Source organism: Taudactylus pleione, unplaced genomic scaffold (assembly GCF_031769625.1).
Source record: "Taudactylus pleione unplaced genomic scaffold, aTauple2 ptg000493l, whole genome shotgun sequence".
In the NCBI taxonomy this organism is placed as follows: Eukaryota; Metazoa; Chordata; class Amphibia; order Anura; family Myobatrachidae; genus Taudactylus; species Taudactylus pleione.
The window spans coordinates 756,355-783,847 of NW_028284895.1; the positions used below are offsets into that span (position 1 = coordinate 756,355).

The 27,493-nt window shown below is 43.3% G+C and overlaps 2 protein-coding genes across 3 annotated transcripts in view; one reads left to right on the forward strand and one right to left on the reverse strand.

The window, feature by feature from the left end:
• Nucleotides 1-27,493, reverse strand: part of TG (thyroglobulin) — a 326,211-nt gene that overhangs the window by 26,414 nt on the left and 272,304 nt on the right. The window contains 2 exon segments of the mRNA XM_088449710.1: nt 3,376-3,543; nt 4,647-4,811. Coding sequence (XP_088305836.1) covers nt 3,376-3,543; nt 4,647-4,811 — 333 coding nt within the window.
• Nucleotides 20,777-27,493, forward strand: part of SLA (Src like adaptor) — a 39,364-nt gene continuing 32,647 nt past the window's right edge. For both annotated transcript variants that reach the window (XM_088449711.1, XM_088449712.1), the window contains exon 1: nt 20,777-20,860. The gene's annotated coding sequence lies outside the window, so the exon portion shown is untranslated. The remainder of the gene's footprint in view (nt 20,861-27,493) is intronic.

The window sequence follows — 27,493 nt, forward strand, 5'->3', positions numbered from 1 at the left end:
CAAAAACGGTTGAGACACGCCTGCGTTGGAGTCGCTATCCCCCGCTGCCGTCCGCAAACTGTCCCTGCCTGTCAATCACTTTGAGAATAAGTCCTCACTGCGGAGCGATAATGAAAATTAAACTTGACGCATGCGCAGCGCAACTCAGATGCATGCCCAGATTACCGATAATCGCTTAAACCTATAAAGAAGACAAATGGTGGAGTTGCCCATAGCAGCCAATCAGATTGTAGCTATCATATCTTGTACATTATATAAAATGACAGCTAGAAGCGGATTGGTTGCTATGAGTAACAGGTCCTCTTTAGAAGGTATAATAAATCTCAACTTTAAAATACATCCCTTTAGACATCCATTAAGTGTTGCTGCAGGACATCACACTGGCGGACGGTTCTCTCTGGCGGTTCTCTGACTGTTACTGGTAACTGAGCGTGATGACAGCCGATAAAGCAATACTGGAAAACGCAGCGCTATTCTAATCAATGATATCTGACCATCACCCGGCACGCAGAGCATGTCCACTGCTGCCACGCAGCGATAGTAGCTGCCTTCTGATTCACATCTCCTACCTAATAGTCATCTAAAATGATTCAATACTTAGCCTGGTGATTTTCAAGAGTAACGAGAGGCAGTGGAAAATATTTGCAGAAATCTCTCTCAAAAATTGCTCATTAACCAGTTTACTGGCTAATAATTTCTCCAAAAATGTCACCAAAATAGTAAAAAAATTTAATCTAATTTATGTAAATAATAATAGTATTTTAAACCCGATTCAGTATAATTTTAATAACAAATATTCAGATTGTACTGAATAAATGTTAAATAGCTTCTTATTAACATAATTTTAAACACCAACAATTTTGGGGACATTGTTGCAAAAAATTGTTTAAATACAAAAAAAAAAATTGTATATACATATGCACCAAAAACTTTTTTATTTTAACTATATAAAACATAATTCTGTTCCGCTTCTTGCAGGACTTCACAGTCTGAGAGGGGGAGAGAGCAGGGAAGGCGGGGCTGCTGCAGGTCTGGTAGGCGGGCCTGTTAGGATTGGCTATTGCAGCCGACCCTTTAGTGCCTGTGAGCCCGGCCCGCAGGAGTACGGTCTTCCTTCCTACAGCTGACGGTAAGCAATCCTTATACCCCGGCTGGGTGGGCTAAGCATGGATATCCTTTAACCTGGACTGTTAGTGACCTTGAGTTTGGAAACTACTGGCTTAAATGATACTTGACTTGCTATTTAAAGAGCATAAATAATAATAATGATAATAAACCATTAACATTGCAGAACATATAAACACAACTATCCATGGGAATCTAGTGCTGTAATGATTGGACAGATGTGTTTCTCATGTAGTATGTAGCAATCTTGGGCTCTGATAAGCTATGAAACAATGTAACAGCGCCAACAATGGGTGTTCCTTTCCTCCTACTGTCATCGAGTGCATTATGTACATCTTCTGTACACCAGGTAGGGGAGGAAGGGACAGGAACAGGAAGGAGATACAACAAGGGGAACTGGCAACATTAGATATGCCAGAGATTAGAGATTAGAGATAGGTAGCTGCCAGTGTAATGTATTTATTTTATTTCTAATATATACATGGAATCCATACAGCTCACTTGTGATAAATGTAAAATAAATAAATAAATAAATAAATACAGATATAGAACAGAACAACAGAACATGGTATAAGGAGCTCAAATACGGTATCCGGTCAGAATATCGACAGGTTTTGAATATCGAAATGGATTTTAGCTCGACGACCAAAATGATGACATTCAAAAAGGTCGACATGATGTTTATTATTACATGTTCATAATGGCGTCAAAAAAAAAAAATAAATGTTGACACCAGAATGTGGACATGTTTTTTTTTTTTGCTTATATTTAGGGTTATGTTTGGGTTAGGCTTAGGATAATATAAGCAACAAAAACATACGTTATACATGTCAACCTTTTTTGAATTTCGACATATCTGTGGTCAACTTAAAGTCTGAGTCGACATTCTGGTGTCGATCTACTGAATGTCATCTTGTCATACCACACCCCCTCAATCAGTGGCGGGCTGGGCCGGGGGGCAGGGTGCTATGTGCCCCCGGGCCGCAGCGTCATGTGGGCCGCGGGCAGTCTGTGTCACTGTGACACAGACTGCACCGCGTGTGTAGCTTCCTCTTCTTTTATCCCCAGCATCTCCTGGCCTCTCCTATCTCTTCCCTGGCCCTTCCCCATGAAGCCATGGCCCTTTTTTGGGTGCATTATGTCCCTTTGAAAAATGAGGGGGGCGCCAATGCTCTTTCTGGCACAGGGCACCAAAATGTCTAGTTACGGCTCTGCATGTACATTGTGCTACAGTGCAATCTGGACGGCCTGAAGAGCTGCATGCCATTATATTTAGCGCCTTCCTCGTATTCCCCAGAAGCCAAAGTCTCCTTTACACCCCACAAACAGCATTAGATGGAACAAAACCAAACATGGCAGCTGTATAACCTTCGTTACGCACTGTACTCTGTACCTAGCAGCTATAGGGATCGCTACAAGTGTATTAGCCTATGGCGTTCAGAACCCCTAATCAGGCCCTGGCAGGGGGGGTGCAGGAATGTGGTTTGGAGATCAGGATGGTGGTGTAAACAGGAATGGACTGATGTGGAGTTCTGTAAGTACGCTGGAGGATTAGAGAGGCTATCACCAGGACTGGCATGAACTATAATCAGACATGGAGCAGTGAGAGGAGAGGAACCTTGACGCCTGGAGACAGACTGGATCGGAGGAAAACTTTGGAGTGAAAGTTGTGTAAAAATAAAAAAACACAAGGCAGCAATAGTCATTGTGGGATATATTATGAGGGAGTGAATTAGCTGCTTGGCGATATCCTCTGTAAGGAAGTGGTACAAGTATAGCAGAAGTGGAGCGTTGTGCAAGTCACACGGACAGGATGCACAGTCTGTGGTGAGCAAGGAACTGGACAGAGACAAAGATGACGACAAGATAGCTTGTACGCGGTTACAGTGACATTGATGCTTAATGTTACTGTCATTTCTGGCAGGGGGAGGAAGAAGTTCAAGGGACAAGTACAAACTACACAGTAACTAGCTTTACAGTAGCTCTGAAATGTCCTCACAAAGGAGATGATTAGAGGGAGTCAAAAATGGGAATCTGAGTACAGGTGTTACTGTAACCAACAGGAGGATACTAGGCTGCAAAGGGTCCAGCTGTTGATTGGAACAGCAAGGAGAGTCCGGGACCGCTCAAGGTCCCGCATTACAATAAAAGCGGTATTGGTCTGGAGGATTTCCCAGTCAAGAAGACACTAAAAGACGACATTGTGACATCATAACAGCAGCAAATATAGGCAGGAAAATGTTTCATTACTTTAATGGCCTTGGCCCTGCTGATCAGACCATCCCGCTCAGTGCTTCCAATAAACAGGTCCACGTTCTGAGACGGCATCTGCTCCAACAGTCCGGAGGGTGTGTCCCGCAGATAGACACTATCCACAACTGGTCCCCATGTTTGGAAAGGTCCACGCACAGCAAGAAGCTATAGATAAAAAAAAAAAAAAAATTACCATCCATGATAATACACACAATATTCCTCAAACACGCTGTGATTTTGGATTTTGATGGCCAATTAGGCTGCTTTAGATCTATCTGGTCACAGATCGCAAAGGGCGATGATTGTTTCTGCAGATTACATGGGATAGCTGCAGGTGCCCAAAACAAATAAGAAAATGACCTGTTAGGTAAACCAATGAGAAACATTTAAAGAAACAATGTAACAGCTTCAATCATTCCAATAGGGGATATTAAGGCTGGGGTCTTCTGACTCGGTGACACAGATGTCACTGGGTTACATACATTGCAAGTTCCCCACAGCAGTTTACTTATCTACTGGAGCTGCAGTGTACCAGGGTTCCTGCTCTAGCAGTCAGGACATCATCACAGAAATGGTGGCTTATAAAAATGACAGTTAGGAGCTGATTGGCTGGTACTTTATCTCCGTTCACTTTATCTCCATCCAAGGCTTAGTAAATAGACCCCCATTGTTACAGTGGGAATGCCAACTACCCCCTTGGTAAATGTCCCCACACAAACAGCCGTTTTCAGAAGCGTTAATATGATAAACTGGCCGCTATGTATTGAGAATCATATGGTTACGATTAAATGACACATTTCTATATAAATTCATTTACAGAACTAATCTCACACCATGAGCTGCAGGCTAATTATCTAACATGTAAGATGAACTATTGCAATTCTCCAGTTTAAGTATTCACACAACCTGGCCGTTCCTCATCTACGTCTTCTAAGCTCAGAGCGATGGACGCTGTAAAATGCTTTAGAAATGTGTCGTTAGAAATGTGTCGTTAGAAATGTGTCGACTTCACAGCCCACACTTATAAACCAGAAGTACTGCACGGCCTTAGCGCCGAATGTCATTATAGGGATGGATTCAATCGGTCAAAACCACAATGTTGACAGTTGTGTTGTTAAAACAAGCAAAATGTCAACATGTGAAATGTCAACAGTGCAATATTGGTGATTACAACTGCAAAATACAAGTTATGTGCTGTCCCTTTAGTGGTATAAAACTAAAATATACTGCACAAGTTTCTAACAAATAATATAAAAGGACTGGCGAACCTTGGTCTGTGCTGCGTTGAGCGTGCTAGCGTCAACTTTGCGCAAACATTTCAAAGTGTCATTGTCTCCTCCCGATAAACATCCCACTTCCTCCAACAATAACTTAGCTTGTTCTTGGGCTCTTTTCTCGCTTACGATCAGCAATGGAGAAAAAGCAGAACCACCCTGGGAATAACATACAGATTAACATTTATGGCATAAACTACAATTTATGACCCGTACATAACAATAAATTAAACAGTAAAAAAAGTAATTAAAGTGACCTAATCTCTAAAGTACGTATGGAGATTCAGCTAATTTCCATAATATTACCATTGTTTGATGTATCTCTATATGGGGTTCTCGTTCCTTAAGCAGACCAATGAACAAACTATTAATACTGATAGTGAGCATTTTTTGTAATCCAATAAAGAACATATTGTTCCAAAAAATTGTCTCAATATTACACTGTAATAGATCTAATATTCAAAGATGTCTGGAAAACGATGCAGGTTACAAATATTTGCAGAAACTCCTTTGTCTTCAGCTGCTTCCTGGAATCATTAAGGGGCTATGTATCAAAGCTTGATGAGAGATAAAATTGTGAGAGAAAAAGTATTACCCAATCAGCTCCTAACTGTCATTTTTCAAACACAGCTTGTAAAATGTAAGTTAGAAGCTGATTGGTTAGTGCTTTATCTCTCACAATTTTATCTCTCATCAAGCTTTGATACATATGCCCCTTAGTTGGACACAATTATATATACACGACACAGCAATCAATTAATCACCGGCTCTCAATAACTCATTTTGCAGAGCACAAATGCTGTATCAATAGGAAATACAATACGGTATTTCAAGCCATACGCGTTTCATTGTGTAGCACAAATTTCATCAGAAGAATAATATGTATTATATTATATCATATTAGCCAAATAATGTAAAACAGCATTATGCTCTTATCCCAATGTATCTTATTAATTAGTTGTATCAGCAGGCTCGTATGGAACAGTCTTATCACCAATGATATATCATGGTAACTGGGTTTTACTGTGGTAATATTCTTTTCAGAAGGATTACAGTGTTATTTTTTTACATCAAAAAGGAAGGAAAATCCTGCACCAAATTTGTGGAAATGCCTCTTAATGATCGTCTTAAATATATTGGTGGGTGGCACTACCCAATAGCTCATAAACACAGCATCATACAGAAAAGAAAAAAAGACAGCTATTATGTGGGTGCAATAATACACATACCGGTATTATTTTTTTTAGTAAGGGGCTGGAAATATTATGGCAAACTGAACATTGGGAGTTGGAGATCTTCTGCAGGGCAGCCAGAATTCACCACAGGTCAGAGAGGTGATTTAGGACCCGATTCAGACCCGATCGCTAGATGCAGGGCAGGCGATCGCACGGCAAGGCATTAGCACGCCCACTATGGCCCATATTCAATTTGAAGTGAAAAGCCATTTTCACGTGTTTTTGGCGAAAACTTTTCGCCGATGACGTCATTTTCGCCTGTTTGATTTTACTCTGTATGCAATTTGGAAAACTTCCCGCCTAGACGGAAAGTCAATGCAATGTAATAGGCGGAAGAGTTTAGCCTACTAATGGGAGGCGGAAAAAAGTGCAGAATTGGGGTTTTGGGGTGCAATGTTGCGAGAACCCCCGTGCAGCCTTCAGACAGTCCCCCAAAGGTAAACTGAGTCCAAAACATTTAAAAAAAAACACTTAAAAACACCACAAGAAATTACTTTGAATTTCGGGGTATAAAAAAAATTGGGGGGGACAAAGTTAAAAACTAGCTAACCTTGACACTGGGGGGTCCCCAAGTATTCCCCAGGTGTTTTTTTGATTGCAGGTGCTTGCGGCAGGTGGATTTTTCACGATTTTTTCAACTTAACTTTAGCAACTTTTAAATATGCTGGCCCCCATTTTCATGTACCCCAAATTTGCTGGGATAACTTATTTTCTGGAAAAAATACTCCTGAATACTATTCTGCACCAAATATAAAAAAACGCTATTTAGCAGCTATTGAGCCCGTTTAAAAACACCAAATACCTTCAGCAAGCCAAATCAGGGGGTACCATAGGGAACCCCCATGTCAGAGCATCATTTGGGGGGTGTCAGGCTGATCTCCCCAAATCTAACAGCACTTTCCGCCTGTTCAAGTTTTGCCGGGTCCCGTTTTCGCATACTTCCATATTGAATACGGGGTAAAGCGGGCACGGCCGCAATACTTTTCCGCCTACAAAAGACGCGATGTAGGCGAAAAGTCTGGGAGGCGGAAAAGTATCGCGGATCCGCTCTAATTGAATACGGCTCTATGTCTTAGCGTGCAATCGTATTGTGTCTTAAGACACCCACTTGCGCACGTCATCTCCAGGAAGTGTATGCAACCATCGGTAACATCGAGTACCATCGGATGCGATCGCAGCGCTTATGGCTGACCGTACCCTACCGCAAGCACTGCGAGCACTGCAGTGTAAAATCCAGCCAGGTGACGTGTACTATGATGCTGCTTCTTAATTATGCACGCCTCTGAAACGGCATTGAGACGCTCAGGCACGCCTGCGTTCGCAATTCCACTCCCCCTTTTCTAGTGGCCAGCCCCTGTTACCACCCACAAACGGCTTCTCCTGTCACTCACTCTGCTGGGCAGTCTATGCACAGCGAGCGAACGCTTCCCGATGTCTCGCACTGGCTGGTGCACGCACACTGCGATGCATGAGCAGAATGCGAACATCGGCCAGCTACGAGCAAACGCTTCTTAGTGTCCGGGTCTAAATCAGGTCCTTAGTTCCTAGTGAATTGATCAGAAACATTATATTGAATAATGGCTTAGGCTACACATGGGTTGGCTTCCACTGTGTAGACAACAGGCGGACAAGATACAAAAGGACATCATACTAAAACAATACCCACAAAATATTCTAATAATAGCATAAAGTTCCAAAGTCCAAAAATAATAGATATCGCAACATATTGAAAGTACAGTAAATGTCTCTTCCGGTTTGGCGTTCTGTAACAATTACCAAGATAAACTGTGCAAAAGTCGGGTCAGTTCCTGCAAATGTTTCTGCAGATGCATTTATCTTGTTTTGTCCCAAATTAGCTATTTCCTCCATGTGCAAATGCAGATATCATTTATTTCAGGAAGTATTTGTTTCATATGGAGATGTGCAGGAATAAATGCAGTATGTGGTTCTACTCTGTGACTGCACAGCACCAGTAATACGGATTTGTTACATCTGACAATAACTGGTCACTGGAGGAGCTAAATAAAACTCTTGTGGTCACCGGAGATCTCACCTCTTCTCGCTGTTGTGAATAATGTCTGTCGGCGCCTTTCCTGTGAGCATTAAAAATAAATTTGTTTTTAAGGACGACAAATAGAGCCTGACTCTGAGTTGTGCGCACTACCGATGTCGGACGCAGCGGAGCGATTTCTGTTGCGCATGTGTCTATGTCGCCCTGCGCATGCATCTAGATAGCGCGCGCAGAGTGTTGGAGCTGCAACTGAGGCGCGCGGGAGACATGCAGTCTCCGAAATGTCTTGAAGGTGTATTGGGTGTTCCTGGGGTGTGAAAAGGGGGGTGGCTTAGAGCACGCACGGAGATGGCCCGCCTTATGGGTGTGTTATGGGGGTGGCGCTGGCGTGCCGGTGAAAGAGGTTACATTACAGAGACGCTCAACCGCTGGCGTAGGAGGCCAGGCTCTGGTGTAAAGTTTCGATGTGCGACTGATGGTGGCATCTGAGGACGCACTAGGCGGTATTACAACGTCTCCGGGCACTGACATTGGACGTCTTAGGCTTGGCACATTCGGACGCACGGATGTACGCCAGGGACGGGCTTTGTAGCTGCATAAGCATAAAGTCGCAGGCAGGCGACCACCAAATAACGCGACTGTCCCACGGTATGGTCACATTGGCCATTATTATTAGGAATAACGACAGTCTTCTGTATTAAATAATGACAAGCTGCACAGTAGGTAAAGCTCCACTTTAAGTTGCACAAATTTCCAATATAGCAATTATAAATGATTATATTACAGTATGTCTAGGGGCGTATCTATAATTGGTGCAGGGTGTGTGGTGCAGGGGGGGGCCCGCACTGCACACTATGCACCCATAGTATTTAAAACTTACCTCTCCGAGGTCCCGCGCCGGGTGTCTGCGCTGTACAAAAAAACAGAAATATGGCCGCCTTTATGCCAGCCGTGCTTTGGCAACCATTAGCATATTTAAACGACTGTGATCTGTCAGAGACTGCAGTTGTGATAGCATCTTCTCTAATTCTGAGCGTTACATAGAAACACTGCTTGGTTTCTGCACATAATTATCACTGTCTGTCCTGTGCCTGGTACACACTGTGCAGAGCACTCTGCAGGGTCAGATACACACTCTGATCCCAGGAGCCATAAACTCCCCATCGCCTGATGAGTGTTCTCTCCTAACAGTGCAGGGTAAATCATCAACCTCAGGGGCCTATTCATCAACACTAAAATAACGTTTTTAAGGACATTTTCCTTAATTAACGTTATTTTAGTATTCATGAAGATACTTAGCACAGGAGAGAACACTGATATCTCCTTGCTAAGTCCCCCTGCGTTCATTTCCACACTCCCCATACATTAGTACATTAGTATGGGGATATGGAAATTATGGTATTCATCAAATTCCGAAAATTATGTATTTTCGGAATTTGATGTAGTTACTGTTCGCCACTGTGAGGTGGCGAACAGCAGGTAACACTTACCTGCTTACAGCTGTGCAGGTCCCCCGGCGTCTCCCTCCGGCGCTCTGGTGCGTCCTCCGACTCCGTCTGCTATGCGGTCATGTGTTCTACCAGCAGAACACAATAAAGTTTAGAAACCAAAAATTTTTTTATTTTTTTTCTAAACTGCACTGTGTGCTGCTGGGAGAACAAATGACCGCATAGCAGATGGAGCCGGAGGCTGCTGCGCGAGCAGGTAAGTGATGAACGGGGGGAGGTGAGCGGATGGGGAGGGGGGGCAGGTAAGCGGAGGGGGGGACACAAACTTACGGCATCTGTAGGCAGTGCTGCGCATGCGCTGGTTTTACAGATGTAACAGCACATGCGCAGCACTGCCTACAGATGCGATAAGGTAGTGTAGACAGGGATAACTATCTATTTCCCGAAAAGCTGTCATCACAAAAATGACAGCTTTTCGGAATAGATATGAATGATGAATTCCTCCGGTAATTAGGTAGAACTCCATGCAAGTTCTAAACCTAATTACCTCCAGGGAAAGTTTAGTTATGATGTATAGGCCCCATAGTCATAATGAAATAACAACACAGAGACTTGTATAAGGGGAAAGGAAGGTCAGCTTTATTTATTTTTAAACTAATTAAACTATTTAATGTATAACTGAACTAACTAATAGAATAAGAAAGAAAGACAGAGAAAGTATGGTGGAGCAGAAACGGCCCCACAATGCAATATCGCCAAGTGCATACTCACACCAATCTTCTAAATGGGTGGCGAGCAGCCAGCCCATTACCACGCCCAAGGTATCCACATCCCACCCCTATGACTCGACATGAGGCCCGCCTGGTTGGGTGATGGCTGCTGACCCCAGTAGGGTAAACTCAGCCTAAGCCATGTATTGGAAGGGAGAGCACCTCAAGCTCCAAAGACAGATCGCGACTGCTACCGTTCTTTCCCGCCACAAGAAAAGCCGACACCAAACAACTCAATAAATAATGGAGGGAGGGCGGGAAACATCCGACCACATAATTTCAATAAAATGGCTGACAAGCAGCAACTCTGAAATAGCACTGACCCACCCCCTGCCAATCCTATACGCTAACCAAACCTAACCCCACCCCACAACACTACCTCACTAAACAACTAGCCCCTTCTTGTCTAGAGGCCGACACCCACAGGCTCGGGTGTTTACTTTAACTCCTTGTATATGAAATGCACTCCGTCCTAATTATCAGAGCAGTGTACAGCCCAATTCCCCCACTAGTATATTTTTGGGGTGTGGGAGGAAAATGAAGCACCAGGAGGGAAACCCACGCGAACTTGCAAACGCCACACAGGTAGTGCCATGACTGGGAATTGAAGTCATGACCTCAGGGCTGTGAGGCAGTAATACTAGCCACTACAGGAATGTAGATGTTTGTCCATATGATATTACTGATACATATACCCATAAATAGACATCTGCATTTGCAATGGACTATTACACATTTGTTACAATAGAGCACAGGTCCTCAGGACCCCAAACAGTGCATGTTTTCCAGGTCTCCTCACAGAATCACAAGTTAAATAATAAGCTTCACCTGTGGATCTTTTAAAATGTGTCAGTGAGTAATGACTACACCAGTGCACCTGCTGGGTGACCTGGAAAACGTGATCTGTGTGGGGTCCTGAGGACTGAGTTTGAGAACCACTGCAATAGAGTATTACACTTTAGTTACTTGAGATGTGTAGTAGACTTTCATAGAAATATGGCACAGAACAGTACACAATCTCTCGTTCAGTGAGGCACGACACTAGTTGACCCCTCCCAAACAATACATACAAAAATCTTATTTATGTTTTAAGTGTCCACTTTTGTGGCCATATTGGCAAAAAAAAATAATCGCCATGGGCAGGTGAGAGGGCCGGCTTCCATCTTGATTTATCTATGAGCCCTGTATACTGCAGCCAAACACTGATCATCATTATTCACCTTCAATTAATCTACAGCACATAATTATTATTATTATTTTAAGTAACAAGAATGCTATAATAAATCACTTTTGTTGGGGGAAAAAAAAATATCAAAATTGACTTTAACGGTTTATATAACAACCTTTTGTTGTGCTCTTCTCTCAGCAGTATATGAGCGAGGTGTTACACAATGTAATTCCTCCAGTATAGTTACATAAAGGAGCATCGAGTGGCTATTTGTCAATCATTCTGTCTACACAATTTTTAAGAATATACATGAACGGAATTGGTCATTGTGCACAAAATAAATCTTTCTGTGTTACAAATTAATCCTGTAATACAGACATTACACAAAATCCATCCATGCTATACAACAAAGCACATCACCATGGTTTAACAATACATTACTTTGAACCACAAAATCAATTCTCTGTGTCCCAAAAGGATTTGATTGTTACTAAACATTTGTTTAAATAGAAAAGCAATATTACGTGGCATTATACCACGAAATGAAACTTTCGCTAACATATGATGTTTTTGGATTGCACACATGATTTAGCATCATAGAAAAAACAAACTGAAACCGCTAAATTAGCTGCAGCAAATTAATTAGACTGGGAACTCTACTGTCCATTATGACCAGACATCATATATTATACCAATTATAATTTAGTAGCTGAAGTACCCGGCGTTGCCAGGGTTTAACCTGACAGGCGCCACAAAGCTGTTCTCGCTCACCTCTCTGCCGCAAGGGGGCGCAGGGGCCTGCCCCTCCTAGTACCTTCCTATCTCTAGGTGCTTTTTGAAACCCCCCCTAGTCAGGTTTCCCGCCGCCTGCGTGGAGTGCAGTAGTGACCTTCCTGCCCTCTCAGGCTCATTGCGCCCGAACTCGTCCGACTTTTGAAGATTCGTATTTCTTTTTATTTTCTCACAATTTTGTGTATTTTGCTCATTTTATGAATGAAAATTACAAAGGTTGTGGGTATTTTGCGGAAATGTGTAGGTTTGTGCAGGGTGGCCTCTTAGGCACACTGCGCCTCTTAACATTAAGCATTTTTTGTTTTACTTGCTTTAAGGTTAATAAATGTGGTTTTGTGAACCAGATTTCCATATATTCTCTCTTTGTACATCCTAATGAAGGTCACTGATCACTTTAAGAGCGTTAGAATTTAGTTAATTAGGTGCTAATGACGATTTTCTAACAGGAGCCTGTCAGGAGCACTGCGCCCGAACCTGGGAGTCCCAGAGGTGCGCCTAACGCAGGGTTAAATCTTCAAGTTATTAAGTTTTATTATGTGATGTCATCCAAATCCATCCAGTGGAAGGCACAGAACAAGCTTCTTGGGTCAAAGTTCCTACCAGCGCACTCTGCCGTGAGGTCCGACTGGGACCCCAACCACTCCATTAGGCATCCCAGACCAATGACCACCCCTCTGTGAAGTTTCCATCCAAATCCATCCAGTGGAAGGCCAAGAGCAGGCTCCCTGGGTCAAAGATCTGCCCAGCATACACCAACGGGAGGTCCGGCCGGGACCCTAACCCCCCTAGTATGTCTTCTGGGATCCAATGTTACCACTCTGTGACGTTTTCATCCAAATCCATCCAGTGGAAGGCTCAGACCAGGCTCCCTGGGTCAAAGTTCTGCTCAGCGTACACCAACGAGAGGTCTGACCGGGACCCTAACCCCCCTAAAACCTGGCCAGGATGAAACTGTGATACTCCCGTTGGTTTCATCCCAATCGGTGCAGGGGTGTCGGAATGCATAACCAGGACAGACAAACAAACAAACCGACCAATGAATTTTATATATAAGATTTGTCGCTCTGTCACTTTGTCCCTATGTGGTATAATAGCTGTTACCTTTTCTATACTAAAAAACTATGTAAAATTTGGCAGCTTTACCTTGAGAGCTGTGGAAGATATTCGTCAACAAACTTCTTTTATATACAGTATACTCTATGGCAGATATAAAAATGACTAAAAGGAGAGGGACGATGGAAAAGAGCGACATGTTGCAATGAATACTTTGTTTTATAGTTGTACATCACTCCCAGCCCCATCTGTGCAACTGCTTAAACGTACAATTGGAATTATTTTTATTTGCTACTTAATTTCCTGCAAAACCAGGGTCAGTGGATCCAGAAAAATCAGGCAGATGACCCACTATGAAAGAAACATCCAACAAGGACCACTTCTACTGCAATCAGGTCCTTTACTACTATAGCATTTTATTTTTAGGGGTCTATTCATAATGTTAATTATCGGGGTCCAAACGGACCCCAATAATTAACATACTAACTCGACATGAGTGCCAGAGCAATTCAGAGCAGTGACAAGGGTGACCTACAGGTCACGCATGCGCACAAAAGCTCCAGCGTCCAGTGTAAGGAGCCGGAGAGGGGAAAGAGAGGGTTGCAAGCCACGAGCGGAAGCAAACGCCATTTGAAGATGGCGAATGCTTCCGCAGTCAAGCTTTGAAAATATTGTATTTTCGGAGCTTGATGAATCCTGTCCCCATACTAGTATGGGGACAGCGAGCCATTCCGGGAGAGGAAAGTAAGCAGGAGATATCTCTGATACTAATGTATGGGGACAGCGGGCCAATCCGGGAGAGGAAGGTAAGCAGGAGATATCTGTGATACTAGTGTATGGGGACAGCGGGACATTCCGGGAGAGGAAGGTAAGCAGGAGATATATCTGTGATACTAGTGTATGGGGACAGCGGGCCATTCTGGGAAAGGAAGGTAAGTAGGAGATATCTGTGATACTAGTGTATGGGGACAGCGGGCCATTCCGGGAGAGAAAGGTAAGCAGGAGATATCTGTGATACTAGTGTATTGGGACAGCGGGTCATTCCAGGAGAGAAAGGTAAGTAGGAGATCTCTGTGATACTAGTGTATGGGGACAGCGGGTCATTCCGGGAGAGAAAGGTAAGTAGGAGTTATCTGTAATACTAGTGTATGGGGACAGTGGGCCATTCCAGGAGACAAAAGTAAGCAGGAGATATCTGTGAAACTAGTGTATGGGGACAGCGGGCCATTCCGGGAGAGAAAGGTAAGCAGGAGATATCTGTGATACTAGTGTATGGGGACAGCGGGCCATTCTGGGAGAGAAAGGTAAGCAGGAGATATCTGTGATACTAGTGTATGGGGACAGCGGGTCATTCCGGGAGAGAAAGGTAAGTAGGTGATATCTGTAATACTAGTGTATGGGGACAGTGGGCCATTCCAGGAGAGAAAGGTAAGCAGGAGATATCTGTGATACTAGTGTATGGGGACAGCGGGCCATTCCGGGAGAGGAAGGTAAGCAGGAGATATCTGTGATATAAGTGTATGGGGACAGCAGGCCATTCCGGGAGAGGAAGGTAAGCAGGAGATATCTGTGATATAAGTGTATGGGGACAGTGGGCCATTCCGGGAGAGAAAGGTAAGCAGGAGATATCTGTGATACTAGTGTATGGGGACAGCGGGCCATTCCGGGAGAGAAAGGTAAGCAGGAGATATCTGTGATACTAGTGTATGGGGACAGCGGGTCATTCCGGGAGATAAAGGTAAGTAGCAGATATCTGTAATACTAGTGTATGGGGACAGTGGGCCATTCCAGGAGAGAAAGGTAAGCAGGAGATATCTGTGATACTAGTGTATGGGGACAGCGGGTCATTCTGGGAGAGAAAGGTAAGTAGGAGTTATCTGTAATACTAGTGTATGGGGACAGTGGGCCATTCCAGGAGACAAAGGTAAGTAGGAGACATCTGTAATACTAGTGTATGGGGACAGTGGGCCATTCCAGGAGAGAAAGGTAAGCAGGAGATATCTGTGATACTAGTGTATGGGGACAGCGGGCCATTCCGGGAGAGGAAGGTAAGCAGGAGATATCTGTGATATAAGTGTATGGGGACAGCAGGCCATTCCGGGAGAGGAAGGTAAGCAGGAGATATCTGTGATATAAGTGTATGGGGACAGTGGGCCATTCCGGGAGAGAAAGGTAAGCAGGAGATATCTGTGATACTAGTGTATGGGGACAGCGGGCCATTCCGGGAGAGAAAGGTAAGCAGGAGATATCTGTGATACTAGTGTATTGGGACAGCGGGTCATTCCGGGAGAGAAAGGTAAGTAGGAGATCTCTGTGATACTAGTGTATGGGGACAGCGGGTCATTCCGGGAGAGAAAGGTAAGTAGGAGTTATCTGTAATACTAGTGTATGGGGACAGTGGGCCATTCCAGGAGACAAAGGTAAGCAGGAGATATCTGTGATACTAGTGTATGGGGACAGCGGGCCATTCCGGGAGAGAAAGGTAAGCAGGAGATATCTGTGATACTAGTGTATGGGGACAGCGGGCCATTCCGGGAGAGAAAGGTAAGCAGGAGATATCTGTGATACTAGTGTATGGGGACATCGGGTCATTCCGGGAGAGAAAGGTAAGCAGGAGATATCTGTGATACTAGTGTATGGGGACAGCGGGCCATTCCGGGAGAGAAAGGTAAGCAGGAGATATCTGTAATACTAGTGTATGGGGACAGTGGGCCATTCCAGGAGAGAAAGGTAAGCAGGAGATATCTGTGATACTAGTGTATGGGGACAGCGGGCCATTCCGGGAGAGGAAGGTAAGCAGGAGATATCTGTGATATAAGTGTATGGGGACAGCAGGCCATTCCGGGAGAGGAAGGTAAGCAGGAGATATCTGTGATATAAGTGTATGGGGACAGTGGGCCATTCCGGGAGAGAAAGGTAAGCAGGAGATATCTGTGATACTAGTGTATGGGGACAGCGGGCCATTCCGGGAGAGAAAGGTAAGCAGGAGATATCTGTGATACTAGTGTATTGGGACAGCGGGTCATTCCGGGAGAGAAAGGTAAGTAGGAGATCTCTGTGATACTAGTGTATGGGGACAGCGGGTCATTCCGGGAGAGAAAGGTAAGTAGGAGTTATCTGTAATACTAGTGTATGGGGACAGTGGGCCATTCCAGGAGACAAAGGTAAGCAGGAGATATCTGTGATACTAGTGTATGGGGACAGCGGGCCATTCCGGGAGAGAAAGGTAAGCAGGAGATCTCTGTGATACTAGTGTATGGGGACAGCGGGTCATTCCGGGAGAGAAAGGTAAGTAGGAGTTATCTGTAATACTAGTGTATGGGGACAGTGGGCCATTCCAGGAGACAAAAGTAAGCAGGAGATATCTGTGATACTAGTGTATGGGGACAGCGGGCCATTCCGGGAGAGAAAGGTAAGCAGGAGATATCTGTGATACTAGTGTATGGGGACAGCGGGCCATTCTGGGAGAGAAAGGTAAGCAGGAGATATCTGTGATACTAGTGTATGGGGACAGCGGGTCATTCCGGGAGAGAAAGGTAAGTAGGTGATATCTGTAATACTAGTGTATGGGGACAGTGGGCCATTCCAGGAGAGAAAGGTAAGCAGGAGATATCTGTGATACTAGTGTATGGGGACAGCGGGCCATTCCGGGAGAGGAAGGTAAGCAGGAGATATCTGTGATATAAGTGTATGGGGACAGCAGGCCATTCCGGGAGAGGAAGGTAAGCAGGAGATATCTGTGATATAAGTGTATGGGGACAGTGGGCCATTCCGGGAGAGAAAGGTAAGCAGGAGATATCTGTGATACTAGTGTATGGGGACAGCGGGCCATTCCGGGAGAGAAAGGTAAGCAGGAGATATCTGTGATACTAGTGTATGGGGACAGCGGGTCATTCCGGGAGATAAAGGTAAGTAGCAGATATCTGTAATACTAGTGTATGGGGACAGTGGGCCATTCCAGGAGAGAAAGGTAAGCAGGAGATATCTGTGATACTAGTGTATGGGGACAGCGGGTCATTCTGGGAGAGAAAGGTAAGTAGGAGTTATCTGTAATACTAGTGTATGGGGACAGTGGGCCATTCCAGGAGACAAAGGTAAGTAGGAGACATCTGTAATACTAGTGTATGGGGACAGTGGGCCATTCCAGGAGAGAAAGGTAAGCAGGAGATATCTGTGATACTAGTGTATGGGGACAGCGGGCCATTCCGGGAGAGGAAGGTAAGCAGGAGATATCTGTGATATAAGTGTATGGGGACAGCAGGCCATTCCGGGAGAGGAAGGTAAGCAGGAGATATCTGTGATATAAGTGTATGGGGACAGTGGGCCATTCCGGGAGAGAAAGGTAAGCAGGAGATATCTGTGATACTAGTGTATGGGGACAGCGGGCCATTCCGGGAGAGAAAGGTAAGCAGGAGATATCTGTGATACTAGTGTATTGGGACAGCGGGTCATTCCGGGAGAGAAAGGTAAGTAGGAGATCTCTGTGATACTAGTGTATGGGGACAGCGGGTCATTCCGGGAGAGAAAGGTAAGTAGGAGTTATCTGTAATACTAGTGTATGGGGACAGTGGGCCATTCCAGGAGACAAAGGTAAGCAGGAGATATCTGTGATACTAGTGTATGGGGACAGCGGGCCATTCCGGGAGAGAAAGGTAAGCAGGAGATATCTGTGATACTAGTGTATGGGGACAGCGGGCCATTCCGGGAGAGAAAGGTAAGCAGGAGATATCTGTGATACTAGTGTATGGGGACATCGGGTCATTCCGGGAGAGAAAGGTAAGCAGGAGATATCTGTGATACTAGTGTATGGGGACAGCGGGCCATTCCGGGAGAGGAAGGTAAGCTGGAGATATCTGTGATATAAGTGTATGGGGACAGCAGGCCATTCCGGGAGAGGAAGGTAAGCAGGAGATATCTGTGATATAAGTGTATGGGGACAGTGGGCCATTCCGGGAGAGAAAGGTAAGCAGGAGATATCTGTGATACTAGTGTATGGGGACAGCGGGTCATTCCGGGAGAGAAAGGTAAGTAGGAGATATCTGTAATACTAGCGTATGGGGACAGTGGGCCATTCCAGGAGAGAAAGGTAAGCAGGAGATATCTGTGATACTAGTGTATGGGGACAGCGGGCCATTCCGGGAGAGGAAGGTAAGCAGGAGATATCTGTGATATAAGTGTATGGGGACAGCAGGCCATTCCGGGAGAGGAAGGTAAGCAGGAGATATCTGTGATATAAGTGTATGGGGACAGTGGGCCATTCCGGGAGAGAAAGGTAAGCAGGAGATATCTGTGATACTAGTGTATGGGGACAGCGGGTCATTCCGGGAGAGAAAGGTAAGCAGGAGATATCTGTGATACTAGTGTATGGGGACAGCGGGTCATTCCGGGAGAGAAAGGTAAGTAGGAGATATCTGTAATACTAGCGTATGGGGACAGTGGGCCATTCCAGGAGAGAAAGGTAAGCAGGAGATATCTGTGATACTAGTGTATGGGGACAGCGGGACATTCCGGGAGAGGAAGGTAAGCAGGAGATATCTGTGATATAAGTGTATGGGGACAGCAGGCCATTCCGGGAGAGGAAGGTAAGCAGGAGATATCTGTGATATAAGTGTATGGGGACAGTGGGCCATTCCGGGAGAGAAAGGTAAGCAGGAGATATCTGTGATACTAGTGTATGGGGACAGCGGGCCATTCCGGGAGAGAAAGGTAAGCAGGAGATACAGTATCTGTGATATCTCCTGCATTACGTTTTTGATAAAAGGCCCGAAAACTTAATTTCTACAAATGCAGGGGAAAATGTTCATTTTCACCTGCTTTTGTAGAAATTAAGTGATGATGAATAGAGCCCTAAGTGGTTTAGAAGATCCTTAATTCCCTTATAACCCTTCCTTTTAGCATCTAAACCTTTGTAAGATATTACACCTGAACAATTTTATTATTATCATCATTACCTATAGTTTTTCATTTTGTATAGTTTTAATGATTATTATTATTATTTCTATATTTTATTTATCATATTATTTATGTATTTGCAACAGTAAGTATTTCAATATATTTGACTTTACCATGGCTGGTCAAAACAAGCACATGTACCTGACATCAGTGCAGCAGCAAGTTCAAAGAGGTGCCGACATCAACCTGACTGCGCGCTCACATGACATGGGGAGAAGGAAAAGCTACATTAAGAATGGGGCAGACGGGACTACAGGCCTTGCATAAAAAAAGGCCCACTATCATGGCAGGATGAGGATCTCCAGCCGCCCAGCTGCCCGAGCAGTCGCCCATAAATCATAAGTATTAATATTGTATTTCTATTTTCCTCATAAAATTATGCAATTTTTCTACTATTATGTATTTAGGGAGACATTGGGGGCTGATATAAGTGTAGGGGGTGTACACGCCCACATGACACTGGCCACACCCACCCAGACTGGTCATTGTCAGCCTTAGCCCCATGTGGCCCTTAAATATGTATTGGTTAATCTGTTAACTAAATATTAGAATATTGATCTGCATAAATCTTACAGTGCAAGAGAACTGTGATTCCATGGAGAGATCTAGCTGCAAAGTATTATATTATATGTTATTATTAGTAATGTTGGAGTTGTGCAGCTGTAATTCTTCTTTTTGTGTTTGCAACATTATTCTCCACAGGTAGCACCTCCCATTATATATATATATTCAGGGTGTGCAGTCTAGGGCCCTTTTCTACATACTCTATTTAGTGTGCTCCTATGCACACCTGAAGGCATGAAATGCCTTCAGCCTAGGTTAGTATCCCTTCCCACCTGTCTACTATTGGTTTTAGCAGGGATCTGGTATTTTGACTGCACTTTAGTAAGAGGCACAATCTAGGTAAGTCCTACATATTTTTATACTGTAGTGCACCTTTGGGTTGATTTTTGGGGCGTGGGTCCCCTGGATTGCTTTGGTTGGGCTGCTTCAGGGCATCGCGTTATAAACACATTTTTCCTTTCTTGCACTTTTAGCACCACTATTGTTTGTTTAATATATATGTATTATTTTCACATCTTTATTTTTCACCTTATTATATACAGCAGTAGCTGCTCTTATCTATCCTACACCTTTTTATACTTCACCTTCTCTCATTAGAGTGATGCCCTGGGGTGGCTCAGCTGGGCCTGTTTGGGGGTGTCCTGCGCTCTGGATTTCAACCCCAGTATGTTAGGGACCTACCCTCAGAGATTACCTGGGCGCGGTGGGGAGGCCCATAACCATGGCCATGATTATGCTAAAGCCTCTATGTATTTATTGCAAAATGTATTATATCATATAGAATTAGTAATGTTGGAGTTGTGCACCTGTAATTCTTCTTTTTGTGTTTGCATGATTAGTCTCCACAGGTAGCACCTCCCATTATATAGATATGTATATAAATTTATATATATATATATATATATATATATATATATATATATATGTATATTTATTTAGGGTGTACAGTCTAGGGCCCTTTTCTACATACATCTTACAATGTAAGGGAACTGTGATTCCAAGGACTAATTAAAACAGACACTTTACTTCTCTGTGAACGATAGAAACTTTCTTTGCAAACAGAGAGGAAGTTTGTGGCCTATTTTGCAACTGACGTTCTGCCTGAGTGTTTTACTTTCATAACAGTCACACCGGAGGCGTCTCTGCCATTCTCCCGGCTGTACACTGACAGAACAACACCCGTGCCATATAGATGCTGCAATGGGATATTCACAGGTAATTGTTTTTTTAATTTAATTGAATTTATCTTATTCAGACAATACACCATTCTTTGTATCACCTAGACTTAAATGAGTTGTGCTTATGCTAAGTGACAGGAACGTGATTGCACCATACAGTATTTTTGCATTCTAATTATGTGACGTAGATATTCTCTATTTACCGAAACTAAGATGCGCGCTTCGCCGGGAAGGCACCTGCAGTCAGTCGGGTTGTGTGAATGTGACTTGAATGTGAAGGTTTCTGCTCTCGTGCTTAGTTGTGAGGCGAAGGATGAAGGTGAAAAAAAATATGGTTTGTTCAGTCGCAATGACTCAGTTATAAAAAACAAGCAGTTACAATATGTACATGCAATATAAAAAATAAGTTTATTTAATGTAAATAGAGAAAAAAAAAAGTCACACTATGATAAAACGGGCAATTTATCAATCTGATTTTTTTTTAATACAATTGTGCAGAAACTTTAGTTTTTGCATATTTTTTTTTGCATCCCGACTATGCAGCAACCTAATGCAGGAGATTTCACAGATATTTCCTGCAAAAGTCTAACTACAGCTGCAGACCGCAGTTCCTATTATTATCAATGGGGGCTACAGTCCGACCGCTATGTGCCAAACTAGGACATAGTGGGAATAATTGTGTAAAAAAAATGATTATCCTAGCTGCCGTGTATAATGAAATAAATTGCGGCACTTCCGCAATTTTTAATACAGTACATATGCCCCAAAGTCACAATTCCGGATGATGATTTTAGCCCAGTAGATTTACCACAGGTTACCGTTGCGTGCAGGGTGCTGTTCGTATTTTACCTAGTAATGTTCTAATTGATGATTTTTGGCCTTTCGTTATGGTTTGACGTAAACCATATTCAGTACGGCCTGAACTAGATTCCAGTCCCCATATTCTGAATCAATGGCTGAAGTTGACAACTGTCAAATAAATCGGTTGAAGTTGTAACTCAAAGCAACATTCCTCATTACATATTATCAGTATACAAATTCACAAAGTAAAATAAAAAGGTATACATTGATTTGTTTCCTAATTACATAGTTACATTTATAATATTGGTTGCATGGTTATTTATCTAGCTCGATTAATAACCGTGGTGCAATTAATTAGCTTGCTTCCTAACAGTACTGAGATCCTGGGTTGGATTCCCACCAAGGCTCTATCTGTGTGGAGTTTAAATATTATTATTAATATAGTATACTATTTGGTCGGTGCAGTGAGACTAAATGAAAGTTACAATAATGTAATGGGCCTGGCGAGATAAGAATTATGCTATAAAAAAGTGTATATCAAATTACCATCACAAAAAAATTTCAGATATTGGGGCCTTTTCACCGTCAGGGGCTATACTGCGCGGGGACTTCTGGTCTGTAAGCACCTGTCCCCGCCGTCAGCAACACTGCTACTGCTACTGAGGTCACAAATGCGCACTGTTGCTGGTCACGCAATACTGAGGTGGAGCGGATGCCATAGATTAGAACTGGGCTCTGGGAATCCATGCCATATGAAGATGGCATTGGTTCCCACAAGTAAACTCCAAAAACTTTCAGTTTTCTGAGTTTGCTGAATAGTAGGGGGCATCATCGGGCCCCTAATAATTAATGGGCCACCCACCCCCTGTACAAGCCAAATCTAAGCTCAATCAACCTCAGCCTCAACGGCTTTTCTGCTGTTGCTGTATTACAATATAGAGGTGGCTGTAATATCACAACCTGCCTCATACGGTTGAATATTGTTCACAATAGAGCTGGTGCAGGACACGGTCGAATCTTAGACACTAAGGATAATGATAATGTGTATTGCACTCTTTTGTTTGCTTAACTACCTGTTCACCAGCTCTCATAATATGTTATCTCCCAACTAGGGGGTAAATGTAAAACCCTGCGACTTGATGGCACAAGCATGATCCCGGCAAGACTGGTTGATCTTTTAAAGTGGCAATCCTTTAAAAAGGTAAAACCAGCCTGATTTTGCCCTTTAAATAATTGCCACTTTTTTACATGTCACTTGAAAAGTTCAGACTTTTGCATGTCACTTTGAAAGGGCAGACTCACCGATGCTAGCAAGTCACAGGGTATAATGTTTACCTTATTTATTTTTATATATATATATATATATATATATATATATATACACATATATACATGCACACACACACACAAGACCAAATACGATAATTAATCGCTGGGTGCCATCCAATTGCACCAGGAAAACATATATTAACGGGGACCCGTTAGGAGGGAGTTTAACAGCAAAAGACATTTTCTGTGTTAGGGGTGGCAATCCACATGGCGGTGGAGCTTATTTGCAGGAGAGGCTAAAAACTTGTGCATTGAGCAAAACTGAAATACAGGCTACATCCCACTTGCAAACATCATCCCCTTGAAGAAGTCCGCTGGTGACGGAACGCGTTGGAGGCCTGCACCCTACCTGATTTTACCTTCCTCTATACATGAAATAAGATAAGCCCTATATTTATTCACATGCACTTTGTCTATTTCATTCATTTATCATTGCTAGTTATAATTTTTTATTCATGTTTTTATGTCCATTGTCATTATTAAATATGTATTTTTTACTTCATGTATTCATGGTCTAGATCTATTGTCTGTTTATAGACCTTAGTAAGAGGTCCTTTACATCTAGTCTTAGCTCTCTTGCTTGTTCACTGCTCTTTTTTTTGCACATAATTTATTTACACTATCCAGCACTTTAAGGCGCTCTGAATTAATTACACTGTCTATACATCATTTTAGAAGTTGTTAACCACGACTTTAATTTATCAGGTTGAGCTGACACCCTGATGTTGTGGGGGGAGGCTATGAGACATATACACATCTTTATTTTATTGATTGTTTTGGTACATCATATCTGGCGCTGTAAAAACCTAATAGATGCACATATATACAGTATGTACTGTGTATATATATATATATATATATATATATACACACAAATTAATGACTAAATGAAGCTTTATGATGTAAGTAGTCTGAACCTACAACACCATCATGTAGGATTTGAGCGCTGGAATATAGAAACAGAGAATTCTAAGTCATTTTGAAGCCATAGATCTCTCCATCTCTGAAGTACACAGGGGCTGATTGAGAGGTACTGTACATGCAAGTCCACTTTGCGGATGGGGCTTGAGTTTTTTCGCACTGCACATGCTCCGAATATATACCACTTTGGGACACTGTGAATAATTCAGGGTCGTACTCAGGGTCGGACTGGCCCACAGGAGTACAGGGGAAATAGCTGGTGGGTCCCAGTGCCTGAGGGCCCCACCCCCTTCTCTTATGTCAGGTTCCAGACTGAGTACTCAAATTATACATTGTTACACTATTACCTGGTGGAGCATGAACATGGGGGGCTTGGTTTGTTTCTAAGAATGTACAGTAATTGTAAAAAAAAAAAATTAAAAAAGTTACCAACATTTCACTCTTTCGCATGGTAATAAAGTAGATAATTTAAACTTTTTTTTTTTTACAATGGCATGATTTTGGACCTAGTGGAGTTTTCATTTAATTTTAGACATTGGCTGGTGTTTACGGGAGTTCCCCATCTTATGTAGAATGCATGCATTGGTGTATATAGACAGGATCACATGCAGGTCATTTATTATTATTTGTATAGCGTTCCCGCTGGGCTGTTTAAGCGGGGCGCTGTGCTCTGCCCTCCCTCTGGAGGGCAAAAAGCGCCCTGCCATCGCCGCGCAGCACACCGCTAAGACAGCCTGGGGGTGCCGTCTAGATCGGCGGGCCGCAGTGTCCAGTGGGTGGTGAAATGTTCGGTGACCCCAAGAGTGACGAAAAGTTGACGCATCTTATAGACACTCTCCCTCTCCAATGGTCACGCCCCCTTTTCCTGGCGCCAGAGCTAGAGTGAACACTAGCTCAATGTCATGAACGACATTGAGCACAGCCTGCCGGGGACACACTACACGATATCGCTCAGGGAGCATATCGTGTAGTGTGTACGCACCATTATTGTTTCTACAATGAGAACCTCACACCAGAGTTCACCCAAATATTCAATAATCAGTTTCTGTATACTTGATTCATAGTTATTTATTATAAAAATTGAAAAGGTTAAAAATCTTACATAGCACATGCAGAGTGGCCTATATGGGCTAGATGTTAATAACTTGATGTCCCTCCTCTACAGGAGTAAGAGCTCTTTAACAGCAAGGTAGCCCACTTTTGGTCACTTTTGACACGCCGGGCAGTTTAGTCGGAGAATGCCCGTTGTCGCGACTAAACACCCTGTTTAAGGTGCGAGGGGTGGGAGAACGGGCATTCTCCGATCTAACAAAGCGTTGAATTGAATAGCTCCTGGTGCTCCCTCCCAGCGCTATTTAATTCGCGTTCAAATGAATCGAGCCCAATGTGTCTTAGAATAGCAGGGAGAGATCTTGTGTGCAGACGGCTGATAGTAAATAGTCACCAGGCGCAAAGCAGAATATTGTAGGTTTTCGTGACTTTCTTTACCCTAATTTAAATGTGCAGTATAGATTCATAACTTTATTATGGCCCCTACACACTAGGCGATATTTAAAACGACAAGGCCGATTCCGATGCATCGGAACAACATATCGTTAAGTTTGTACGCACTATGCACGCTCCTGTGGCATCGATCGTCGCATTTTCAGATCTTCTCTACATGCGGGAAGATCTGTCAATCTCTTTAACGACTCCCTGCAGATCGAGCAGTGTGTACGCACTGGACGACCAGGCGATATAGTTACATTATAAAGGGTTACATTATATAGTTAACGATATAACTACCAAACGATGCAAGATATATTGTTTGGTCGTTTGTTACATTGCACAGTGTGTATGCACTAGATCGTTTGTCCTGGAGCTCAAGAGAAATCGTTGACGACATCGCATTGGTTGCAAATCGTCTAGTGTGTACCAGGCTTTAGGAACATATTTATCACAATCTGCATTTTTAATCCGCATTTTAAAGTAATTTTGGCCCTGGTTTCATCGGAATATCTCTAAACAAAACCTTTTTTAAATGTATTTATTTTAAATGCCAACATAATTATACATAAAGCACATTGCAATGCTGGTAATGCCGTTCCCTTCTGACATCATTCAGGACTCAGGAGCAGGATTCACAAACGCAAGTGGAGGAAACATGTAAATGCTACTTTCAAAAACACACTTTTTTTTTTCTTTTTTTTTAAACTCTACCCAATTTTTACCAATGTAATCTCCCTACTAGGGGGCTCATTTTCTAACGAGATTTATCACCAAAACGAGTGACAAATTTCACTGTGTATGATAAATGGTGCTCCAGCCAATCAGCTCCCAACTGTCATATTTCAAACAGTTGACAGTTGGGAGCTAATTGTGAGTGATAAAACTCGCTGTGTATGATAAATGGTGCTCCAGCCAATCAGCTCCCAACTGTCATATTTCAAACAGTTGACAGTTGGGAGCTGATTGGCTGGAGCACCATTTATCATACACAGTGACATTTATCACTCGTTTTGGTGATAAAACTCGTTAGTAAATGGGGGCCCTGATCTCTACATCTGTAACTCATTACTTTACTTACACTATAGTAGATGAAAAAGAAAAACCATCCGACCATTCCTTACTCTGGATCAATTTGCGATGTATAATAACACAACAACGAACTCAATACAGTATGTTGAAATCTGAAAAGTATTAATAAATTCTATAGATTTTAAATAAATTACCATTGCAGTCAATCGCCTACAGGGCTCGATGTCTTGAGGTCTGCTCTCTAGGTCTTGTGATCATGTTGGCTGCCATCTTTTTTAGAACAATTTGAACAGCCTTGGTCTGCCTGTCCATTGTCTTTGGTTTCATTATGGCAGCAAGCACCATGGGTGAAACGGATGGTGGTGTCAGTTTCTTTGGCGTTATTGGTGGCACTGGTACCAATTTCCTTTGGTGGATTGGCGGTTTTGGTGCACCGGCAGACAAGGACTTATTTTCGTAAAATCTCTTTACATAATCCGCCTTCCGATTGATATCAATCATGGCGTCCATTTTCTGCTGAGTTTGGGGCGCTGGTGAAATCATCAGCATGCTTTGGAAATCTTGAGGTACCACAACGTTTGGTAGGGTCTTGAGTCCTAGAACTCCAGCTTTTCCATTGATTTTCGAAGGGTCTGCTTTGTGATGGATTTCACCATTCCTCGATACTTTCATGTAAGCTGGGGGCGCTGGTGAACGGCTTATTAGTGGTACACCCTTTTGGTGAAGTAGAGGTAATCGTGCCGTTTTGCTGCAGCGACGATCAGTCTCATTTGTACCCGTTAGTCTTGCAGTCCGGGTGAAGGTTTGAAACAATCCAGGTGGTAGACGACCGGTACCAAAATTAGTGGGTGGTAACAGAGCCCCAGGCAAATATAGATCTCTATGATGAGACCTTCTGTCCGCAAAGGATGGTTTGGGCTTCTCCTTTATGGAGGCAAGACTGATGGAAACAATCTCCCTCATTTCTGAATACTTCAAGCAAGTAATAAAGTAAAACTTTGTCTAACCGACGAGACAAACAGTCACTGCCGCTACTCTCTGGGGAGACAGCTAGACAGTGACACATCACAACCAGTGAGCAAGGGCCTAGTAAAGAGTTCTA